The sequence below is a fragment of the Argentina anserina genome, chromosome 1 (genome assembly GCF_933775445.1).
Source record: "Argentina anserina chromosome 1, drPotAnse1.1, whole genome shotgun sequence".
In the NCBI taxonomy this organism is placed as follows: Eukaryota; Viridiplantae; Streptophyta; class Magnoliopsida; order Rosales; family Rosaceae; genus Argentina; species Argentina anserina.
Window position 1 is genome coordinate 5,181,681 of NC_065872.1, and position 20,126 is coordinate 5,201,806.

Below are 20,126 nucleotides of genomic sequence, written 5' to 3' on the forward strand. Positions count from 1 at the left end.
CTGCATAATTTTGGATGAGCCACTTTGCATCTCACAATTCCGATATGGTCGACTTATTGAAGCTCAATATGTCATTCCAAAGTCCATTAAGTACTACAGAATCAAATGGAACTTTTGGGATCCATGAATGGAACATGGTGTCCCAGATTATAATACTGCATTGGTTTTCAATATTCCACAATAGCAAGAGAAATTAAGATGGAGACAGCAGAAGAACAGACCATATTTAGAAAAGTAAAATATAACAATTTAATTCCATAATTCAAAAGCAGAATCAATGATACAATATATATTGGAAAATTTTCATCATGACCAATGCAAGCTCTACAGGCCCTGAATGTTCAAAAACTAGTATAATCTCATTCCCAATATTTCTTTATTTATGACGTAGTTGGAGTCGGATCTAAGACTGAAACAACCTTTTTTCCCCACCATGTTCATTATTAGAACTTATCGAAAGGATTACTACAATGGTGACCTGCTCCTGCTTGACAAGAGTGTGGTTCCTGATCTAACTCTTTATTAGATTTCTGATGACATACTGCAAAATGCCTCCGTGATCAAAATACGCAAGCTCGACCTGCACCAAAGAAGGAAGATCAGCAAGCTGAGGCAGACAAAGAAGCAAAAGCAGTAGTAACAGCATTTGAAACTATTACCTCTGTATCAAATCGTAGCGTGGATACAAATGACTTTCCATTGTCTGTTACCACTGTGATGTCCTGACCAGGTTTAATTTCACTAACATTGCTTGGAAGGTCGATGGTGTAACGTTCCTCACCAGTCAATCCAAGAGTTTCAGCATCCTCCCCACCCTTGAAGCATAGGGGAATGATACCCATGCCCACAAGATTACTCCGGTGAATGCGCTCAAAGCTCTTTGCTATAACTGCCTTCACTCCCTGTGAGAATAATTATGATTCTAAGCATCATTCCATGAAATAAGTCAAATGCATTGTCGAATAAGGGTATTGTCAATAGGCATACCAGTAGCTTTGGACCCTTAGCAGCCCAATCACGAGAACTTCCACTCCCGTATTCAGCACCAGCCAATATAATTGTGTCATGCCCTTCACTTCTGTACTTCTGAAAAGCAAAATGGTAATAATAGACGAAAGGTGAGAATAATACAATATATGGAATAATTATTTTGGGATTTCCTTTCTATAACCATTGTATGAAAAAGTTGACATTACCATGGCAGCATCAAAGATGGAAACTTTCTCTCCTGTGGGATGATGGATTGTTTTAGGGCCAACTTCTCCTTTCAAGAACTTATTGACCAGGCGAATATTTGCAAAAGTGCCTCTCGCCATTATTTCATCATTACCACGACGACTACCATAAGAGTTGAAGTCTCTTCTATCAACGCCACGCTCCATAAGGTATTTGGCTGCTGGACTATCTCTGTGGATGCTACCAGCTGGTGAGATGTGGTCAGTTGTAATACTATCTCCAAAGTTGAGCAAGCAGTATGCATTCTTCACACCATGAGCGCCAGGAGGAGACATGGTCATATCTTTAAAATAAGGTGGCTCATGTATGTAAGTGGACTTTGGGTCCCACGCATATAGAGAGCCAGAAGGTATAGATAACTGATTCCACATGGGATTTCCTTTGGTTATTGCTTCATATGTAGCCACAAACATCTCAGGAAGAACATTTGATTGCACAGCCTGAAGACACCAGACAGAGAGTGTGAACTTGAATCCTTCAACTTGGTGGAAATTGTTCTGCAATTTTGATTCAAAAGTTTCAAGTAACAAATGTTCCCCAGGATCAGTACAGAAATCTCACCTCAGCTACTTCTTTATTAGTTGGCCATATATCCCTGAAAAAGATCTTCTTTCCATCTTTCCCCACCCCAATAGCTTCAGTTTCAAAATCAATATCTACCTACAGCATTTACTCGAAGTTAGACATTTCACAAAGGGGAAAAAATTACAAGCACCAAGCCAGATCCGTACATGATGAGTATGCATATTATACAGCATACAATATAAAGTGAATGGTGACAGATTAGCAATTGACTGCAAGAATATATGTGCTCATACTGTGCCAGCAAGTGCATAGGCAACCACAAGGGGAGGAGAAGCAAGATAATTCGCCCTTGTTAAAGGATGTACACGCCCCTCAAAATTCCTATTTCCAGATAATACAGCCGCAGCTACAATATACATATGCAGGAAATCTAAGGTTTAAACCTTGCAAGACTCTGTAGATTGTCAACTGATAAGCATTATCTGTTTAAATACTTACCATTTTCCGTAATAGCTGATGCCACTGCATCATCAATATCTCCCGAATTTCCAATGCAAGTGGTGCATCCATACCCAACAATGTTAAATCCTAGATGATTCAGATACTTCTGTAACCCACTGCACAGATAATCCATGGACTATTAATACATCACTAAGACAGCAAAACTTTTCCCGGGATACAGTAAATGATTCTTATGAGTACCTTTTTTCCAAGTATTTGGTTACAACTCCAGATCCCGGAGCAAGACTAGTCTTAATCCAAGGTTTGACCTAACCAAAAAAAAAACACAAAACTTCAGGTCTGATTATAACCAGAGGGAAAGATACAAGGCAACAAGAAAAGTAAGCACTCTGTTATATAACTTGAGAAGTAGAATGCTCTACGATAACCAGCAGAGAGTACTTCAATATTGAGGAAATAAGTATTAACTCCAGAGACCGTTGCCCTTAACGTGCATCAAAAGCAGCCCAATTACAAATATACTCGTACTCTTTAAGATAGACTACTTCACATATACAGTAATGCACCTTATCTGATCAAACTCATCAATTATAATACCAGTACACCAGTATTCTTGTATTTCAAGCATGATATATAACCTTTGTTACTTGTTTCTTTTACTAATTGATGCATCACACTCCTCCCTTCACACCTTTTCACAACCTATATATAAAATACCAACATGAGAAATAGTAGACATCTAACCTCCAATCCTAATTCGCAAGCTTTCTTTGCAACCAAAGCAGCTCCCAGCATTACACTGGGATTCGAGGTGTTTGTGCAACTGGTAATAGCTGCTATTACAACATCTCCGTGCCTAAGCTGTGCGGGGGTTCCATGAAATGAGAACTCTGCAACTTTCTTTTGAGATTCCTTTGGCACCGCAAACCCCTAAAACGCCAGAAAAAAAAAAAGCAAATACAAGATATAATCTCAGTCATTCAATCAGTAAAATGGATATCTAAAACAATAACACTGCTATGATCATTGACAAAAAAAAAATTATAATCAAGATTTTAAACATCCAGGTCATGAGACAAACTTTTCAGAGATGCTTTCCATACCATAGATACTCAATAGAGAAGAATATATCAAATTTGATCTACAAATAAGCTAAATCTGTTAGGTAATAAAATATAAAACATCCAAATGCAGGTGCAGTCTCCATGCTCTTACGATTTCAATTTAACTTGTGGAAGTTCTCACCTTAAATCCAACTCTATTGTCAAGGCATGCATGCCAATCAACCTTCATTTCCTTCAGAGGAACACGATCATGTGGCCTGGGAAACATATGCTCTACTTAGTGTTGCACAATGGCTTGAGATTCAAAAACAGGTACAAAGCGCATAGTGATTTGATTTATTAAGAAAGTCTACCTCTTTGGCCCGGATACGCAAGGCTCCACTCCCTCAAGTTTAAGCTCAAGATTAGCAGAGTATACTCTCTCTACCTGGGGCTGAATCCAGAAAACTCGTTCTTTCAGAAATCATATTGTAGAAAGATATTCAATACAATAGGAATTTGAACTAACGAGCGACACATTTTTACCTCACTGTAATCCACGAACATCTTATTAGCTCGCAAATACGATTCTATCATAGCAACCTACATGACAATTTTCATCTTAAGAGTGTACACAGAGGACAATTGTAAGGAAATCACCTAAACAGGCACTCACAGTGTCAGCAGTTCTGCCAGTTAACTTTAGATATTGCAACGTCACATGATCAACAGGAAAGAAGCCCATGGTTGCACCATATTCAGGAGACATGTTGGCAATAGTGGCACGGTCAGCTAATGATAGTTCACTCATGCCTTCCCCTGGAGAAAAAAAGTACAAAGCCAACATGTAATTTGAGAAACAAACAAATCAAATAGCAGCTGCATCATCTACCTCTGACAAGATTTATCATGAATTACTATGGTTACATATGTGGACATACCATAAAACTCCACAAACTTCCCAACAACTCCATGCTTTCTCAGCATTTGAGTAACTGTCAGAACCAAGTCTGTAGCTGTCACACCATCTCTCAATTTCCCTAACAACTTGAACCCAACCACACCAGGGAGGACCATGCTCATGGGCTGTATATCAATAAAACAGAGAATAAGTGAACTTTCTGGACAATAAGCTGCACAAGGGAAGTGCTTAAATATAAATTGTAACTAGTCAATGAATCACTAGAAAATAGCTAGTTTTTAACAAGCACCAAGAACATAAAAGCACACTCCTTTACCTGGCCAAGCATAGTGGCTTCTGCTTCAATCCCACCTACTCCCCAACCAGCAACACCTAATCCATCAATCATCGTGGTGTGTGAATCAGTCCCAACAACACTATCAGGGTATAGCAAGCCTTTGGTGTTGAATACCACCCGTCCCAGGTATTCTAGATTAACCTGCAAATCAGCATATGAATTTGTATATCAGGTTGGCGTATTGGAAATACAAATGGAGACCGAAGAAGAAAACAAGAAAATAGGAGAGATACATTGGAGAAAAAACTTATCATGTCACTGAATTGATGAATTTACCTGATGAACAATTCCTGATCCGGGAGGAACAACAAGCATGTTGTCGAATGCATTTGATCCCCATTTCAGAAAACCGAACCTTTCCTTGTTTCTCTGGAACTCTAGTTCCATATTGGCCTGCACAGCATTTTCTGATCTTGCCACATCTACCTGAACTGAGTGATCAATGACAAGATCTACTGGTACCTACATTCATGAAGACCCCCATTGAGATTCTTTCAAATATTTGTTATTCATGCCACTAGAACAAAATAAGCAACTGAAATAGGCCAACAAAAGGAAAAAAAACAATAATTATGAAAACAAAACCCATATGAAACAATAATGAAGCCATATGTGTAGCTTACCAATGGGTTAATCTTGTTAGAATCTCCCTTGAGATTGTTCATGGCATCTCGCATGCAAGCTAGATCAACCACAGCCGGCACCCCAGTAAAATCCTGCGAACCATTAAAACAACTGAACAATAAACTACCAATACACACTCACATTGCGACGCTAACAAATTACAAGAACTACTATCCACAATACCTGAAGAAGGACTCTAGCAGGTTTGAATGGAATCTCAACCTGCTTGGGAGCACTGTTCTCCCAATCAATAATTTTCTCAACATCCTTACTTTTAACCTGAAACTCATCGCAGTTACGGATTGCCGACTCAAGCAAGATCTTAATAGAGTACGGCAGCTTATCTGCAACACAAGCATCAACACTACCACAGTCAATTCATCATCACCTAAACTTCAAACTCGAGAGTCGAAACTGTAAAATCACAGTGCACCGCTCGAACTCGAATCACAAATTTCCAGTATTCCATTACTCTAATGAATCAAAAACATTAAAAAAACAAAAAAATCATCGATCCAAATCTTGATCCAAAACGACTTCCACATTTGATCATACAGATTCATCTCATTTCCTACTGTAATCAAACCGAAAGCGCAGTTAAAAAGCAGAGTGAAAAAAAACTTACCGACTCGAGGATCATTGAGAGCCGGCAAGCTGTAGTACTTTCCGAACTCGCCGCCGTCCGGCTTCTCGAGCGATTTCAGTAAACTCTTGAACGGATTCTCCGCCGCTGCGATCAATCAAAAACGCCAGAAATGAAAACAGATACAGAAAACTAAATTCAAAAAATACAAAACCTCCCATCAGAAATGAGAAGACTGAGCTCGGAGTTCACAGTACCCATAGCGCAATCGATCGGAGCAACGAAGAAGGTGATCGGAGCAACGGAGAAGGTGATCGGATCGGTGAATGAGATCGGAGCGGTTAGTTGAGGTGTGTGACTTCACGTTATATGAAGCTTTCGGTGTCGTTTAGTGAATTAGTGTCTGGGTTCCATGAATATCCCTGATTTTCAGTGGAGTAGTGATTCAGTGCGGGCGGGTGTAGATCTGTATGGCTGTGGTGACTTGGGATTGGATTGTTAGTTGGGGAATTTTTTGTAGATTCAATATCGTGGCCCTCTTGGCGCGTGGCTAGCGATGGATCATTTTTCCTTGTCCGAATTGTTTTTGATTTATTATTAGACATTTTAGACCACGTTCCTATTTTAATTGATTTCTTGATTAGCATTATTAAGATTCCCACTAGCTAGGAGCAATGTCAATGATTGATCATAGGATCTCCACTAATGTGTTCGGAATCATTGTCCTAAAACTTCTATCAGAAAAATTTCATATTAAGGTCACTGACTAAATAAGTTTTAAAGAAAATATCAAATCTATTCAGATTTAAAAATTAGATAACAAATGACAATTATCTTGTTAACTTCTTAAAATGTGATTTTTTATTTATTCATATTATACTGGTTTTCAAATGTTTTATAGACATCGAGACTCAAATATATTAGATAATTGTATCAAAACATCTCCTCACCTGATATTTATTATTAGTCGGGAGATTCAATATGTTGTATCTTAAAGGAATGATAAACTAATTTTTAAGGATGACAATTGCCCTCACAATAGATTAAGTGCACACTTAAGGTATTATGTGTTAAATAATGAGTCCAATATGGTTAAAACCATGTTTGGTGTCACTAGATACTAAATTGTATCAGCTTGTGTAAAACTTTTGTTTTAAATTTGAAATCCTTAAATGGTGTTACAATAGGTACTAAAATTGGTGATCTTTAAGTAACACATTCGAAACTACAAACCAAGAACAACTGCCCTCTAATAATGTATAACACCAAACAAGGTTTTATATTAGATTATTAGTACACCTTAAAACAACGTAAATGTGTCCAAAAACATCCTTAAGAAGCAAGGAGGTGTACTTGAGACCATAAGGTTTGAAATGTACCTTGATCACACGAATGAGAATTGGTAGGAGTAATTTGGATTGTGGAAGCATATGCGATGAGATGCACTTGCGGCACAGGGGAACATTCTTGGGAAATGAACTATCATTGTCATAAGTCATAACATATGTTTGTGTGCCCGAGGATGATGTGGAGACACCAAAGAGATATATAACCAAAAAGGAGAAAGATATAAGGGCCAGAAACAGAAACTAATCCAACAAAAAGTTGGTCTGTTTTGAGGCTCAATAACTTAAAAACTTGGGCTCGACAAATCTGTTTTTGTTTCTATGGCCCATATGCACATTTGTGTTCGAGGCTAGACCTAGTTATTGCCTAATTGCTTAATTAGGTTTTCTAATCATGCCATCAAGCATATCTGTTGAATTGAAGTCCCCTTAAACTTTATTTATACTCATATAATTTTCCTGAATTATTAGTAACTTTGATAATTTGGAAAGATATACGAGACTTCTAGTTATTATATTGATGATCAAAATTGGATGAATTAGACTGCATATAAAAGAAGTCTACTTTGGGCAATTTCCATAGATTACTTGATAATGGTTGTTGAAAGTCTTGCACCGCCAGACGCCGAGGGAGGCATTCCAATACTTGAACAACCACCAATAAATCCAACATGCATGCGCGCATGACACAATGCGCATAATACAATTAGCATAATTATATTGCATAATTCATATATTGTTACTAGTAATGGCTTGGTAAGTTGGTACGAGTACGTATGACGCAATACGTATAGAGGATATTTCCTAGCTTCTGTCAAAATTCTTTAGCATCATCAAGCTCAGAGGCTGCTCCAAAATTCCTTTTATCAATCATTCAATGAAATATTTGTATCTGTGGTAGCACTTCCATGTTGATTCTATTAGCTCAGCTAATAATTATAGATATCTTTGTCGTGCATGAAAATTAAGTTGTTGTGTAAAATTGCTTATGTTAAACTTCGATCTAAAGCAAAGTATAATCTGATAGACACAAATGCTAATCTCCTTTTCTGGATCGATATGGACATGGTGATTCCCTTTTAATAGCTTATACACCCCTCTTTAAGGGCAAATCAATCAAATAAATATTAGGCCAAAAATCAACAAGAGAAAGTGAGAGTGCTGAAAGCTAGTGCTTGCTACTCCCAAACTTAATCACCAAGAATCACTTATTAATTTAGGTTTAAGTCAAATGTCAATGCATTGTACCACATAATCTCTACACGTAATCGGTTCCTGGACAATCCTTATCATCCTACTTATTGCTCTTAATCCGTGATAATCGAGCTACGTCGCTAGCTCGTTCTCACAAAACCAAGTGGACGACTGGCTTAGTTTGTATGCAATTAAGTTGCCGAAGTCGTTTTGTCTTTCTGTTGGAAAAAGTCATCAGAAGCAGTTGCATGCACGCAGCTTCTGCTGTTTCCAGAAGTCGTTGTTTCTAACCGTGTCGAGGGAGGGAGGTTCCGAACGAATGAAGTTGCGTTTTTTCAAATGAGGCTGCAAGTAGTTATTAGTTAGTACTACGACGAGCCTCAGAAGTCAGAAGCCCACCGCGTGGCGTCTTTGAAAATCAGTGTGACGTAAAATGAAGACTGGAAATGATCGACGTGATACTGTACGTGATAGATATACTGAGTACTGATGAGTTCGACCTCGAGGCGACATGGATATGTATGTTATGTGAATTCCATATATACGACCATGCATTGAGATTAACGAATTTATTCTTATGCGTATTTCTATCGTTATAGAATCACACCGGAGAGTCGAATTAAAGTAACGTGCGTATTTCGAAGTGTGTTAATGTCAAGTTTTAACTACTTTACGGTTGGATAATTACAATATTTCACGAACTACATCTGTTACTAATTTTGTATATACATATGCAGGGAATGCGTATAAGAGTAGTGGCCCTAAATAATGATTTCAACTTTTCTAAATCTTCAATGAAACAGAAAAATTTCTTCTCCAAAACTAAGTATAATTTTTCTACACTTATTAAAATTCAACTAATAAATTGAATGAGTTGATGACGAGAGATGCATTACAAAACAGAAGATACACCTAATTCAGTGTCTCACTCATTATTCAAACATTTACACTCTGTTTGTTTGTTTCTCAAGCAAGGAAAATGCAAATGAGAAAGAATATTACTTACTCCAAATGTAAATGTGCCTATTAAAAAAAAAGGCAAATGTGAAATTTCCCATCCTAGGTTGGAACGATTATATCAGTAGATTGGGACGACTGTATTAAGGCCTAATTTCAGCACTTACTTCAAACGAAAAATGTGAAATTGCCCATTATAGGGTGTGGGCGGCTATATTCAATTTATCTTACGGAGGAAGTTAGTGTTAGATAAATGAAAAAAGAACTTTAAAGCACATATCTTATTTTAGTTTCCTCATAAGATCTGAAATTGTTTTCGATTAGGAGTAATATTAAGTTAACATATAGCTATCTACATGTCTGTCATCATTTTTCCCCATTTGTAAATTCCCAACCACTACAATGGTCTATGATAGAAATCATAGGATTTTCTAGCGTTTTACCTTATTTGGGTAGGCTAAAAATAGTAAGCAAACCTCATCGAAATCCAAAAACAAACCAAAATGTCCAAAACCGTCAAGAAATCCACCGCAGATAGTTTCACCAATCTCCTAACTTCGGTAGAAAAGTCCAAAGCCAAAAAGGTTGGAAGCACTTGGAGTCAGCGGTGGCCAATCAATTTCGTGTTAAAGAAAGTTTGATTCACTCTCTTGTGTTGTGGTTGAAAACTATAAAATGGGTGATGGAAAATCACTACCATATCTGCAGTGACTGGTTTTGTGGAGACGATTTGTCAAAGCATAAGAAGAAGCTTCTCTATATTGGGTCCCGTTTATATTTCTATCTGTCTTTGTTTGTTATATTACTTTGATCCATGAGAGCAAAAATAGCTTAGCTCTAATGGAAGAGCTATTTATCTAGAGATATAAAACAGAGCAAGAAAACGATGAGAGAGAGAGAGAGAGAGAGAGAGAGAGATTGTGAATGTCAATGTGAAGAAAAGCCATAAATGCGTGTTGGTTGATGTGGTTTTCTTATTTTTATCTTTCTCTTGAGGACTAAGCATTCCTATCCTTCTTCCGCTTGCTCGGGTTCTTCCCATCTTTCTCTTTATATATATAAAGGGTTTAAATTCATATGCCTTATAACATCACCAACAACATCTGAGCTATAATCCAAAAGCCTCCCCTCTATTTATAAAGCTCTGCAATTTCTGACCCCCCACCACCTCCAGCTATGGATTTTATAGCGCACCCATCTCGTTTATCTTCCTCCTTTTCCTACTCCTTTGAAAATATCTTCGACAGGGTTAAGGATTTCTGCAACTTTGCGATTTGTGCAATTATTGGGAACGTTTTCTCTGCGATCTTCACCTTCTTCTTTGCTTTGGGTGAGTTGTTATGGTCTCTGTTTGTCTCACTTTTGCTTTATTGGGGGAGTGCTTATTCTCTTGGTTTTGTTTTGTTCATTGTCTATCTTGTTCAAAGTCTTTGTCTTTCTTGACTGTTCTTCATTGATCTGGTTCTGTTTTGATGACCTGGACTTTTTAATGAGTTAGATCATTGATGTCTGCACCTAAGATCAATTGGGTCTCTGTTGCTTTGGCAGAGGAATCATGCAATAGAATTTTCAGTTTTCTCGTAAAGAATTAAAATTTCATTTGGATGCATATGCCATTGTCTTGTTGAATTCTAGCTCTGTGTAAAGTGCAAACCCCTTTGCCTTATAAATTGAGGGGTTCAAGGCCTTTACATTCCACCAAAATCTGGAAATTTTGGATCTTTGGAAAATGAACGCTTTTTCGCAATTGAGAATTTTTGCTTTGTTCATATTCTGACAGTAGGACTTGTCATTTTTGTGTGCAGTGGGAACCTTGTTAGGAGCCATGACTGGAGCTTTGATTGGCCAAGAGACTGAAAGCGGATTTATTAGAGGAGCTGCGGTTGGAGCAATCTCAGGAGCTGTTTTCTCCATTGAAGTGTTTGAATCTTCCCTTATTCTCTGGCAATCAGATGAATCCGGAATTGGGTGTCTTCTCTACTTGGTGAGCAATTGAGCTTTGGTCCCATCATTCATATTGTTAGGTGCTAGCTGCGAGTCTTAGCTGCCTAGCTGTAATTTGAGCTGAAATGTCATTCTTGGAGTGTGCCTAACTGTTCTCGCGTAAACTATGCAGATTGATGTCATTGCGAGTCTCCTAAGTGGTAGATTAGTACGCGAGCGAATTGGTCCAGCCATGTTAAGTGCAGTACAAAGTCAGGTAATATTATACTGGATGCTAGTTTTCATGGAGACATTAACTCACATATTATACTTGCTTACTCTCTTCATTTCTTATGTGCTTAACCAGATGGGCGCTGTTGAATCAAGCTTTGAAGAAATTCCTAACATCTTCGACACAGGTGGGTCTAAAGGATTGCCTGGAGATTCAGTTGAAAAGATCCCAAAGATCGTCATTACGAGCAACAATAATGTGGATGCTTCTGGAGATAAAGTCTCTTGTTCAGTGTGCCTTCAGGTATATAAAAGCTTAAGCCCCATCCGTTTCTTTCTTTGAAGCTGCGGTTAATTTTGAAGCTCTGTTATTGACATTGAGAATTTTTACATTTCATCAGGACTTTCAGCTTGGAGAGACGGTCAGAAGTTTACCACAATGCCATCACATGTTTCACCTGCCATGTATAGATAAGTGGCTCTTGAGGCATGCTTCGTGCCCGCTTTGCAGAAGGGATCTGTGATGATGTTCATGTAAATTACCGAAATGAGTAAAGTTCTTTCATTGATTATACAAATTTTGTACCACGTTTCTCCTATATTGTTGTTTCACAGGCTGCTCCGGTAGTGTTCTTCATGCTACACTGTGAGTTCATGTATAAAATTTTGATTATGATAGTTTTTACTGCACAGAAACTTCTTCTTTTCTAGTACACCCTTGTACTTATTTCTACTAGAAATATTATTGCTACGGTTGCAAGGCATTTAGAATCTAATCCGGTTAGTGTTATCATAATGGCAAACCTACAAGGGGAGAAATAACTTGAAGGAGTTCTTTACTTCTTGGGTATTCTATTCTTTTTCTTGTGAAATTGATTCATTTTCATTGTGCCGATCGTATCGGATGTGATTCTTGATCTCGTCACCAGTTGTTCTTAACCACGGTGGGATCCGATGCTAGGTGCTGTCAGCATAAGCAAAGATGACATTAACTATTCAATCATGTTCATGCCATTGTGCCACTAGATAGATCTTATTTTGAAATCCTTCTGTTCCACTTTAAACACAGAAATTGGTTAGAGCTTAATGCCCCCACTCTAGGAGTGCAATAACTCTTGCTCTCCTGGGGCAAGTAATTGAGAATTGCTTGGCTCCACAATGAAGATATTTTGTTTTGAATATTGCTGATAAAATCACGGCATCTGGTAGGTAGGAACATAACTTCACGACAGAAAAAGCTTAATCTTTTATGGGTATTTTGTGTTTTGTTTCTATCACTTCTCATTTTGCATCTAACCAACTCTATAAATGAAAAAACATCACTTGTGTCTATACGTACGGCCACATAGGCGTGGTTGGGACTCGGACATCTTTGTTATGGTACAGAAGAGCTGTAGGCTCACATCCTAACGGTCCGTTTTCGGAAACTATCTGAACTATCTGAACATACCACCACCACCGGAGGTCACGAGTTCAAATCTCTGCAACCATTCGTGGCGGGAAGACGGGAGGAGTACGACAGCAATATGCAATGTGCCTCCTCCCTCCCGCAGATTGTGCTAGGCTATGAACTGTTAATTCTAAGACATGCTTGTCGATGAAGCAACAGTTCCAAGTATGTTTTTTTTGGTTAATAGTTCAAAGTATGTTTGTTCTTGTGTATTCTTGGGAAACCAGTGCATACGTCGGCCATAACAACACTTCAAAGTTCAAACCCAACCCCCTCTACCATAAAGAGAAATACTGAATTAATAACAACATGAATATGCCTCATGGTCCTCTTCCCTGTAACTTGCAAAAAAAAACATGGGCGGCATAACAAAGCAAAAGACAACATTTTCTAACCTGCAGACACTATTCTAGTAGGCCAAAACAGCTAGTCCTCTCTGCTTTTCCCAGATTTGGTGAGATTATATCTCATCCTTGCGAGAATGGATCTGTAAAGTTAATTCCAAGTCAAGTCAGTGAACCAGAATATTATCCTTCCCAATCTGTAAGCAAAACCTCAACCAGTCACCATCATGATGAGTAAATTCTAAATGGGTAAATTATAAAACCCAGGAGATTCCTAGGATGATCAGGATTAATTATTTGCTTGCACAGTACGAAGAGTGTAAGGTAAAGTCATTAAAGCCAAGCATGAAAATATCTCGTAGCCATGGAGCAACAGATTATTATTATTATTAGAGATCTAAACCCATCTGCAGAAAAAAATTTGAAGATCGATGAATCCAGTGGTCAGTAGCAAGTAGCCAAGTAGTAATATAAAGATCTTCATCTACCTCATGAATTAATATATCTAGAATTATCGATCATCTATCCTTCTATCTCCTTTGGGGCCATAGTAGTAATGGAATAGTGCGAGATCTGGGGCAGCTTTTAATTTCTTGCAGAGAAGAAGTACTCTGCTTAGGTAAGAGTAGTTATAACAATTACATAAAAAAGATTGCTGGGCCTAGTGAATCATAGTTAGGGTTCTATATACTTTTTTATATAACCATAACATGAGATAAACGGATTGACATGTACATCCATAATTTGATGATCGATGAAATTTATACAGTTTTCTTCTTGAGCTCAAATAAAAACTCATGTGTCAAGCTATTTGCTCGGATCTAATTGAAATAATTCATTGAACACGTTATCTTACAACAATTGTCGGTATTTTCCTGCCTATTATTCTTCATTCAATAAAACTTGCACCGTTACATAGTGTAAATTAAATTTGAAGGTCTTTTCAGATGATGATGTATATAATTAATGCATGCCACCACCTACGTGTTCTTCAAAACAACTAAGATTGATCTGCCACCTCAAGAAAAATTGATCACATTCTTTGATCAATTAGCGTCACTTCACATTTTCTGATTCTCCCGCCACAAATTTGGACGAGGTAAAAGGGAAACCGATTCCGACTTCGTTGCTTTCCAATTTCGTGTGGTTCATATTGCGAAGATGCGATCATGTGATGATCTTCTCACATGCTGTGTTTGACGTATGAGACATTTGCCGTCAACTTTATGCGATCAATCAATTTACTTGCAGATATATGGTCAAATACTCTGGAGTAACTAGAATTTTATGAACGTACGTGTATTGATGGCCCCAAAACACTAGATTATGTACGGTCAACTTCTATTTCATCTACCAACTGCAAAAATTGATGATTGTACGAGTTCTTTATCTGTCCAGTACGTACGTTCTTTAAGTTCTTGCCAACCACTGAACCATATATGTAAAATAAGCAACATATAACGGTTTGGAACTTTATTGCCGGGAAATTGATAGAGAGCTTCAATTCATTGAAGAAAGACCAACCAATATGGCAATATGCAAAACTATATATAGTCCACAAGAGGCTAAAGTTCTAGAGTTGCTTAGAAAGTATTAACAGCTTTGATCACGAGCAGTAAGCAGAAGGATGAAGATCGAAGAACCATGAGTTCTAGTAAATCTGAAAAAAAAATGTTGTAAATAAAGTAATTATCTATAATTTGTTGTCATATTTGTAAATATAGGTATTATATACAAGTAGGTACCTAAGAAAATTACATACTCTATAAGAGAATCTTAAGAAAATCAAAGACTACCTAGGGACATTTTGTTTAAAGAATCCAACGTGAGGTCCTGCTTAATCATCATCTTTATTTTTCTAGTTCATAACAAGGTCAATAAAAAAGGACAATTACAGATAAAGACATTGCAGTTTGAAAGTAATATAGAAAGCAAGAATTTCTTTATTTCTCCTAAACATTTACCTGTCCATGCATCACGATTTGTACATACAGTCATTCATGTTTGTTCTAGTTGGCTAGAGTAAAACTATTTTACAGTTAAATAGAATTGATACAAACTCTACTAACAAAACAATTCTTCTTCATGATTTGTCTACCCCAACCAAATTTACTGATACTGTTCGTTGAATCATGGAGTTGTTTCATTCCACACTCACAGTGTTGAAATTTGTTCTAGGTTGTATCTACTCCTTGTACCTTGCAGACAAGGATACGTCTGCAACATGGTTCTCATGCTTCCTCTGTTTTTGTTTCTTTTTCCTTGATTTAAGGAAGTTTGTTATGTTGCTTTCTCCATAAATTAAGGAAAATAGTTTTAGTTCAGATTTGATATGATCTTGTTTAGTCATAGTCAATGGCTCATTGTTGTATATACTGTTGCTAAACTGATGTAATTAACATAGAATCGAATATAGAGTTACTTTTTCTCTTATTCTCCACTGTTCAATTTCCTTCATGGTATCAAAGCAGGTCTAGGCATGTCTCTGTTCTTCTACAACTCTGTTGTAAAATTCTTATATCATGCCGAACGGTATGTCTTGCATTCCATAAATGAATCCACTCCAGATCCTAGAGATCTAGTTCCTGTTTCAAAATCCCTCTTCTGATGATCCCAACACTGTGCTCAGTTTTGCTCAACAAATTTAATTATCTTCACTGGTCAAATGTTGTTACTTTGGCCCTTGGTGGAAGACAAAAACTTGCTTTTGTTTATGGAGCCTCCACTGCTCCTGATATCTTTGATCCTGGTTATGATGCTTGGTTAAGCAAGGATCAACTCGTAAGAGCCTGGATCCTCAACTCCATGGAACCACATCTTGCTGAAGTATTTCAATATGTTGTGTCTGCCTTTGATCTATGGAAATCTCTGCTTGAAAATGTATGGGAATCAAAATAATGCTGCTCGTGTCTATCAACTGATGTGAGAGATCTCTGAAATTCAACAAGGTGAGAACTCGTTTATTCAGCTCTTGGGAATTCTCAAGTCTACATGGAACGAGTTAAATTTGTATCGTCCTCACACCACTGATGCTGCAATTTTACACAAGAGAGCTGATGAAGACAACGTCTTTCAACTACTTGGAAGCCTAGGAGATGAGTATAAAGATCTGAAAATGCCATTTGTTGATGAATGTTGACTTACCTTCTTTCTCAAATATTTGCACTACTATTCGACGTGAGGAAGTGAGGAGGCAAGTTATGAAGGTTGAGTTCAAGAGCAATAATGCTGACGCTCGAGCTTTTGCTGCAAATCAAAAAGGTAAAAATAAGTTCAAAGGGAAGAAAGGTGACTGGAGTTGCAGTTTATGTGGAGATACAAACCACAAGAGGGAGACATGTTGGATCTTGCATCCAGAGCTAAAAGTCAAGTATGAGAAGGAGCACATGTCCTCTTTCAAAAATGAAGCCAAACCATCTTCATCTTCCCTTGAACCTAAGTCCAAAGCTTGTGTGGCTAGTTCATCAATTATTACCTCAGCTAATCAGTCCATTAACTTCACTTTGAATCCAGTGGCACTACTCAATGAGTTTGCTAGTTACTTACAAAGCAAGAAACTGGGAACTGATCAACTTTATGAAGAAACCTCCACTGCCTTGCTTGGCAAATTTGCAGGGTTCTTAGCCGATTCTGAGCATATGGACAATGATGACAAGTCAGGTATCCTTAAAGCATTTGGCACTGCTTTGAAAATTTGCATAAATGATGATATGTGGATTATTGACTCTGGGGCTTCAGACCATATATGCAATAAGAAATTTTTGCTTCATGAGTTTCAAAAAAATTCTAAACCTTCTCATGTATTTATAGCCAATGGTCATAGTGTCCCAGTTCTAGGTACATGAAATATCAATTTACTCTTAGACACCATTAAATATTGTGCCGTGTTTGTAACAGGTTTTCCTTTTCAACTCTTGTCTGTTAGCAAGTTACCAAGTCTCTAAAATGCCTTGCTATTTTTTCTGAGGATAATGTTATATTTTAGGATCGTGTTACTCATATGAAGATTGGTGAGGGGTTCTGTCTTGATGGTCTGCATTACCTGTTAAAGTCATCTTTTGAAAAATGTCAAGCTCTCAGTGTCAAAGCCAATCATGCAGACCAAATGTTGTGGTATCAACGCCTTGCCCACCCCTCAAATAAAGTCTTGTCCACTTTATTTCCTAGTTTTGATTGTAGCAATCATCTTTGTGAAATTTGTGTAACCTCTAAGTTCTCAAGATTGCCTTTTGCTCTTTCTCAGTCTAGAATCAGTAAGTGTTTTGAACTAGTTCATTCAGACATTTGGGGTCCTGCTCCAATTCAATCAATTAATGGATATAAGTACTTTATTTTATTCATTGATGATTTCTCCAGAGTTACTTGGTCATACTTGATGAAACTCAAAAATGAATTCATATCTATTTTCACTGATTTTCACAATCTTGTTGAAAATCAATTTTCTTCCAAAATTCATGTGTTAAGGTCAGATAATGGTTCCGAATACACTTCCAATGCTATGCAAAATTATTTAAGTGCTCATGGGATTGTTCATGAAACAAGTTGTGTTGCAACACCTCAGCAAAATGGTGTTGCAGAGAGAAAAAATTGAGATCTGCTAGAAAAAACTCGGTCCTTAATGTTTCAAATGAATGTTCCAAAATCTTATTGGTCTCATGTTGTTCTAGCTGCTACTTACATCATCAATAGATTACCAACCAGAATTTTAGATGGAAAATCTCCATGGGAAACTTTAAAAGGCAGAGAAATTAATTTATCTCATTTGAGGGTCTTTGGCTGCACTTGTTATGTCAAAGTGCAGGCTGATCATCGTGATAAGTTTGATCCAAGGGCAAAGAAGTGTGTGTCTTTGAGATATTCATCTACACAAAAAGGCTATAAATGCTACAATCTAAAAACCAGAAAAATGGTTGTGTCCAGGGATGTGAAAATTGATGAGGGCACCCTTTTTTTTCATGAGCCTTTGAGCAAAAGTGATTTGCAAGATTTTACTGCAGAAAAATTTGTATTACCTGTTCCAGTGGAGTTTGATCAGCCCAATACTGAAAAACGTGGCAGTGTTTTTGTTGATTAAAATGTGGATAGTCATGAGAAAAGCATTGAGTCTGAGAATGGTAATGATTACTATGAATCTGTTGATCAACCTGAAGTGGTTCATAACGAGGCTAATGATGTTCAACAACAAAATTATGTTCAACCTAGGAGAAATCCAAGTCGGACCAGGAATCCTCCTCCCAGGTTCAAGGATTATGAATTTTATACATCTAAGCATCCAATGTCCAATTTGTCTGCTATGATAAGTTTTCTTATGAGCATCAAGTTTTTTTTATCAAAAATCTCTAACAATCGTGACCCTTGCAAGTTTGAAGAAGCAGTCAAGGATTCAAAATGGAGGGCTGCGATGGATGAGGAGCTTAAAGCCTTGTCTGAAAATCACACATGGAGTGTTGTACAACTTCATGTAGGCAAAAAGGCTGTGGGAAGCAAATAGATCTACAAAACTAAATTTCTCTCAGATGGTTCTGTTGAAAGATGCAAGACCGAACTTGTTGCTCAAGGCTTCACTTAAACTTATGGTGTGGAGTACAAAGAGTCATGGCACACTGGTTGTTCTCATATATGTTGATGATCTCATTGTAACTGGTACAGATTTAGGGGAAATTGGAACTTTCAAGGCCTCTCTTAGATCTAAATTTGCTATTAAGGATCTTGGCAGGTTAAAATATTTTCTTGGGATCAAAGTGGCTACTTCTAGCAAATGTTTGTTTTTAAATCAGCGCAAATATGTTCTTGATTTATTGGAACATGCAGACATGAGTGACTGCAAGCCAGCCATGACTCCATTGAGTGAAAAACTCAAGCTCACTGAAAATGGTAAAATTGTGAGTGACATCACATCCTATCCGTGTTTGGTTGGCAAGCTTATTTATCTTACCATAACCAGACCTAATATATCCTTTGCAGTTAGCTTGATCAGTCAACACATGCATTTTCCAACTTCTGAACATGTTAAAATGGTGACTAGAGTCTTGCGCTATTAAAAAGGATCTACTGGTCAGGGCATTGTTATGAAAAATCATGGTCATTGTGATAGATATACTGATGCTGATTGGACAGGTAATGCCTTGGATAGAAAGTCCACAACTGGAATCTGCACGTTTGTTGGAGGTAATGCAGTCACTTGGAGGAGCAAAAAGCAGGCTATGGTTGCAAGATCAAGTGCAAAAGCTGAATATCGAGCAATAGCCTCGCTTTTTTTGAATTAGGGTTCAAGAGTTCTAAGCCAATGCTCATGTTATGTGACAATCAATCTGCCATACACATTGCAAAAAATCCAGTATTTCATGAGATGACCAAACACATAGAGATTGATTGTCATTTTATTCGTCATCAAGTGCAGGCCAAGGTGATTCAACAATTAACCAACTGAGCGAGTCCCAAAGAGAATTTCCCGCTACCCCACCGATGTTCTGGTGGACAAGACTTCAGGACATTCAATGGGTTATATTACCACAAGGCGGGTTACACATTCCACTGTGCCGAGATATGAGGTGCAGGTGGTGATGATCACCCCGGGGTATGCGCTAGCGCCCTTGACAGGCACTCCAGGGCCCGCCAACGCTCGTGAAACCCGGGTCGGTCGGTCCTCCATTCATCCGACCGGAGGTGTGGATAACGAGGCCACCTTGACAACCTTCTCCCTTCTGTCCCGATGCATTAAACCTAAGTTCCAGGTTCTGAAAGAAATAGCTCGACTTCGAAAAGCAGAAGTCTTTGCCCCAGTCTTTCTTATGTGTCAGCATTTTGTGAAGAGGAGGGTTCTTCTCCAACTGTGCACACTTGCAGTGAAGATCAAATAGAAGACATGTTCACTAAGGGCTTACACTCTGCAAGATTTCAGAATTTCTCTCCAAACTTGGATCAATTAATCCTTTTGATCCAGTTTGAG

General features: G+C 37.8%; 2 protein-coding genes across 3 annotated transcripts; one reads left to right on the plus strand and one right to left on the minus strand.

The window, feature by feature from the left end:
- Positions 1-210: 210 nt before the first annotated feature.
- Positions 211-6,126, minus strand: LOC126804605 (aconitate hydratase 1). Its single transcript, XM_050531979.1, has 20 exons — positions 5,990-6,126; positions 5,775-5,879; positions 5,333-5,493; positions 5,149-5,241; positions 4,802-4,987; positions 4,505-4,666; positions 4,208-4,352; positions 3,943-4,085; positions 3,813-3,869; positions 3,641-3,720; positions 3,469-3,544; positions 2,968-3,153; positions 2,464-2,531; positions 2,260-2,378; positions 2,055-2,176; positions 1,798-1,896; positions 1,197-1,676; positions 988-1,086; positions 660-902; positions 211-580 (listed from the first exon to the last, which is right to left on the minus strand). Exons 1-20 carry the CDS (start codon positions 5,991-5,993, stop codon positions 512-514), a joined length of 2,697 nt encoding a protein of 898 aa, XP_050387936.1. The 5' UTR covers positions 5,994-6,126; the 3' UTR covers positions 211-511.
- A 3,986-nt stretch (positions 6,127-10,112) lies between these two features.
- Positions 10,113-12,159, plus strand: LOC126787036 (NEP1-interacting protein-like 1). 2 transcript variants are annotated; one of them, XM_050512982.1, is made up of 5 exons: positions 10,129-10,559; positions 11,035-11,213; positions 11,346-11,429; positions 11,520-11,687; positions 11,785-12,159. In XM_050512982.1, the coding sequence occupies exons 1-5, from the start codon at positions 10,406-10,408 to the stop codon at positions 11,905-11,907; spliced, it is 708 nt and encodes a 235-aa protein (XP_050368939.1). In that variant the 5' UTR covers positions 10,129-10,405; the 3' UTR covers positions 11,908-12,159. The 2 variants fall into 2 exon arrangements, with proteins under 2 accessions (XP_050368933.1, XP_050368939.1); XM_050512976.1 differs by having other exon boundaries at positions 10,113-10,559; positions 11,346-11,687.
- The last annotated feature ends 7,967 nt before the right edge of the window (positions 12,160-20,126 follow it).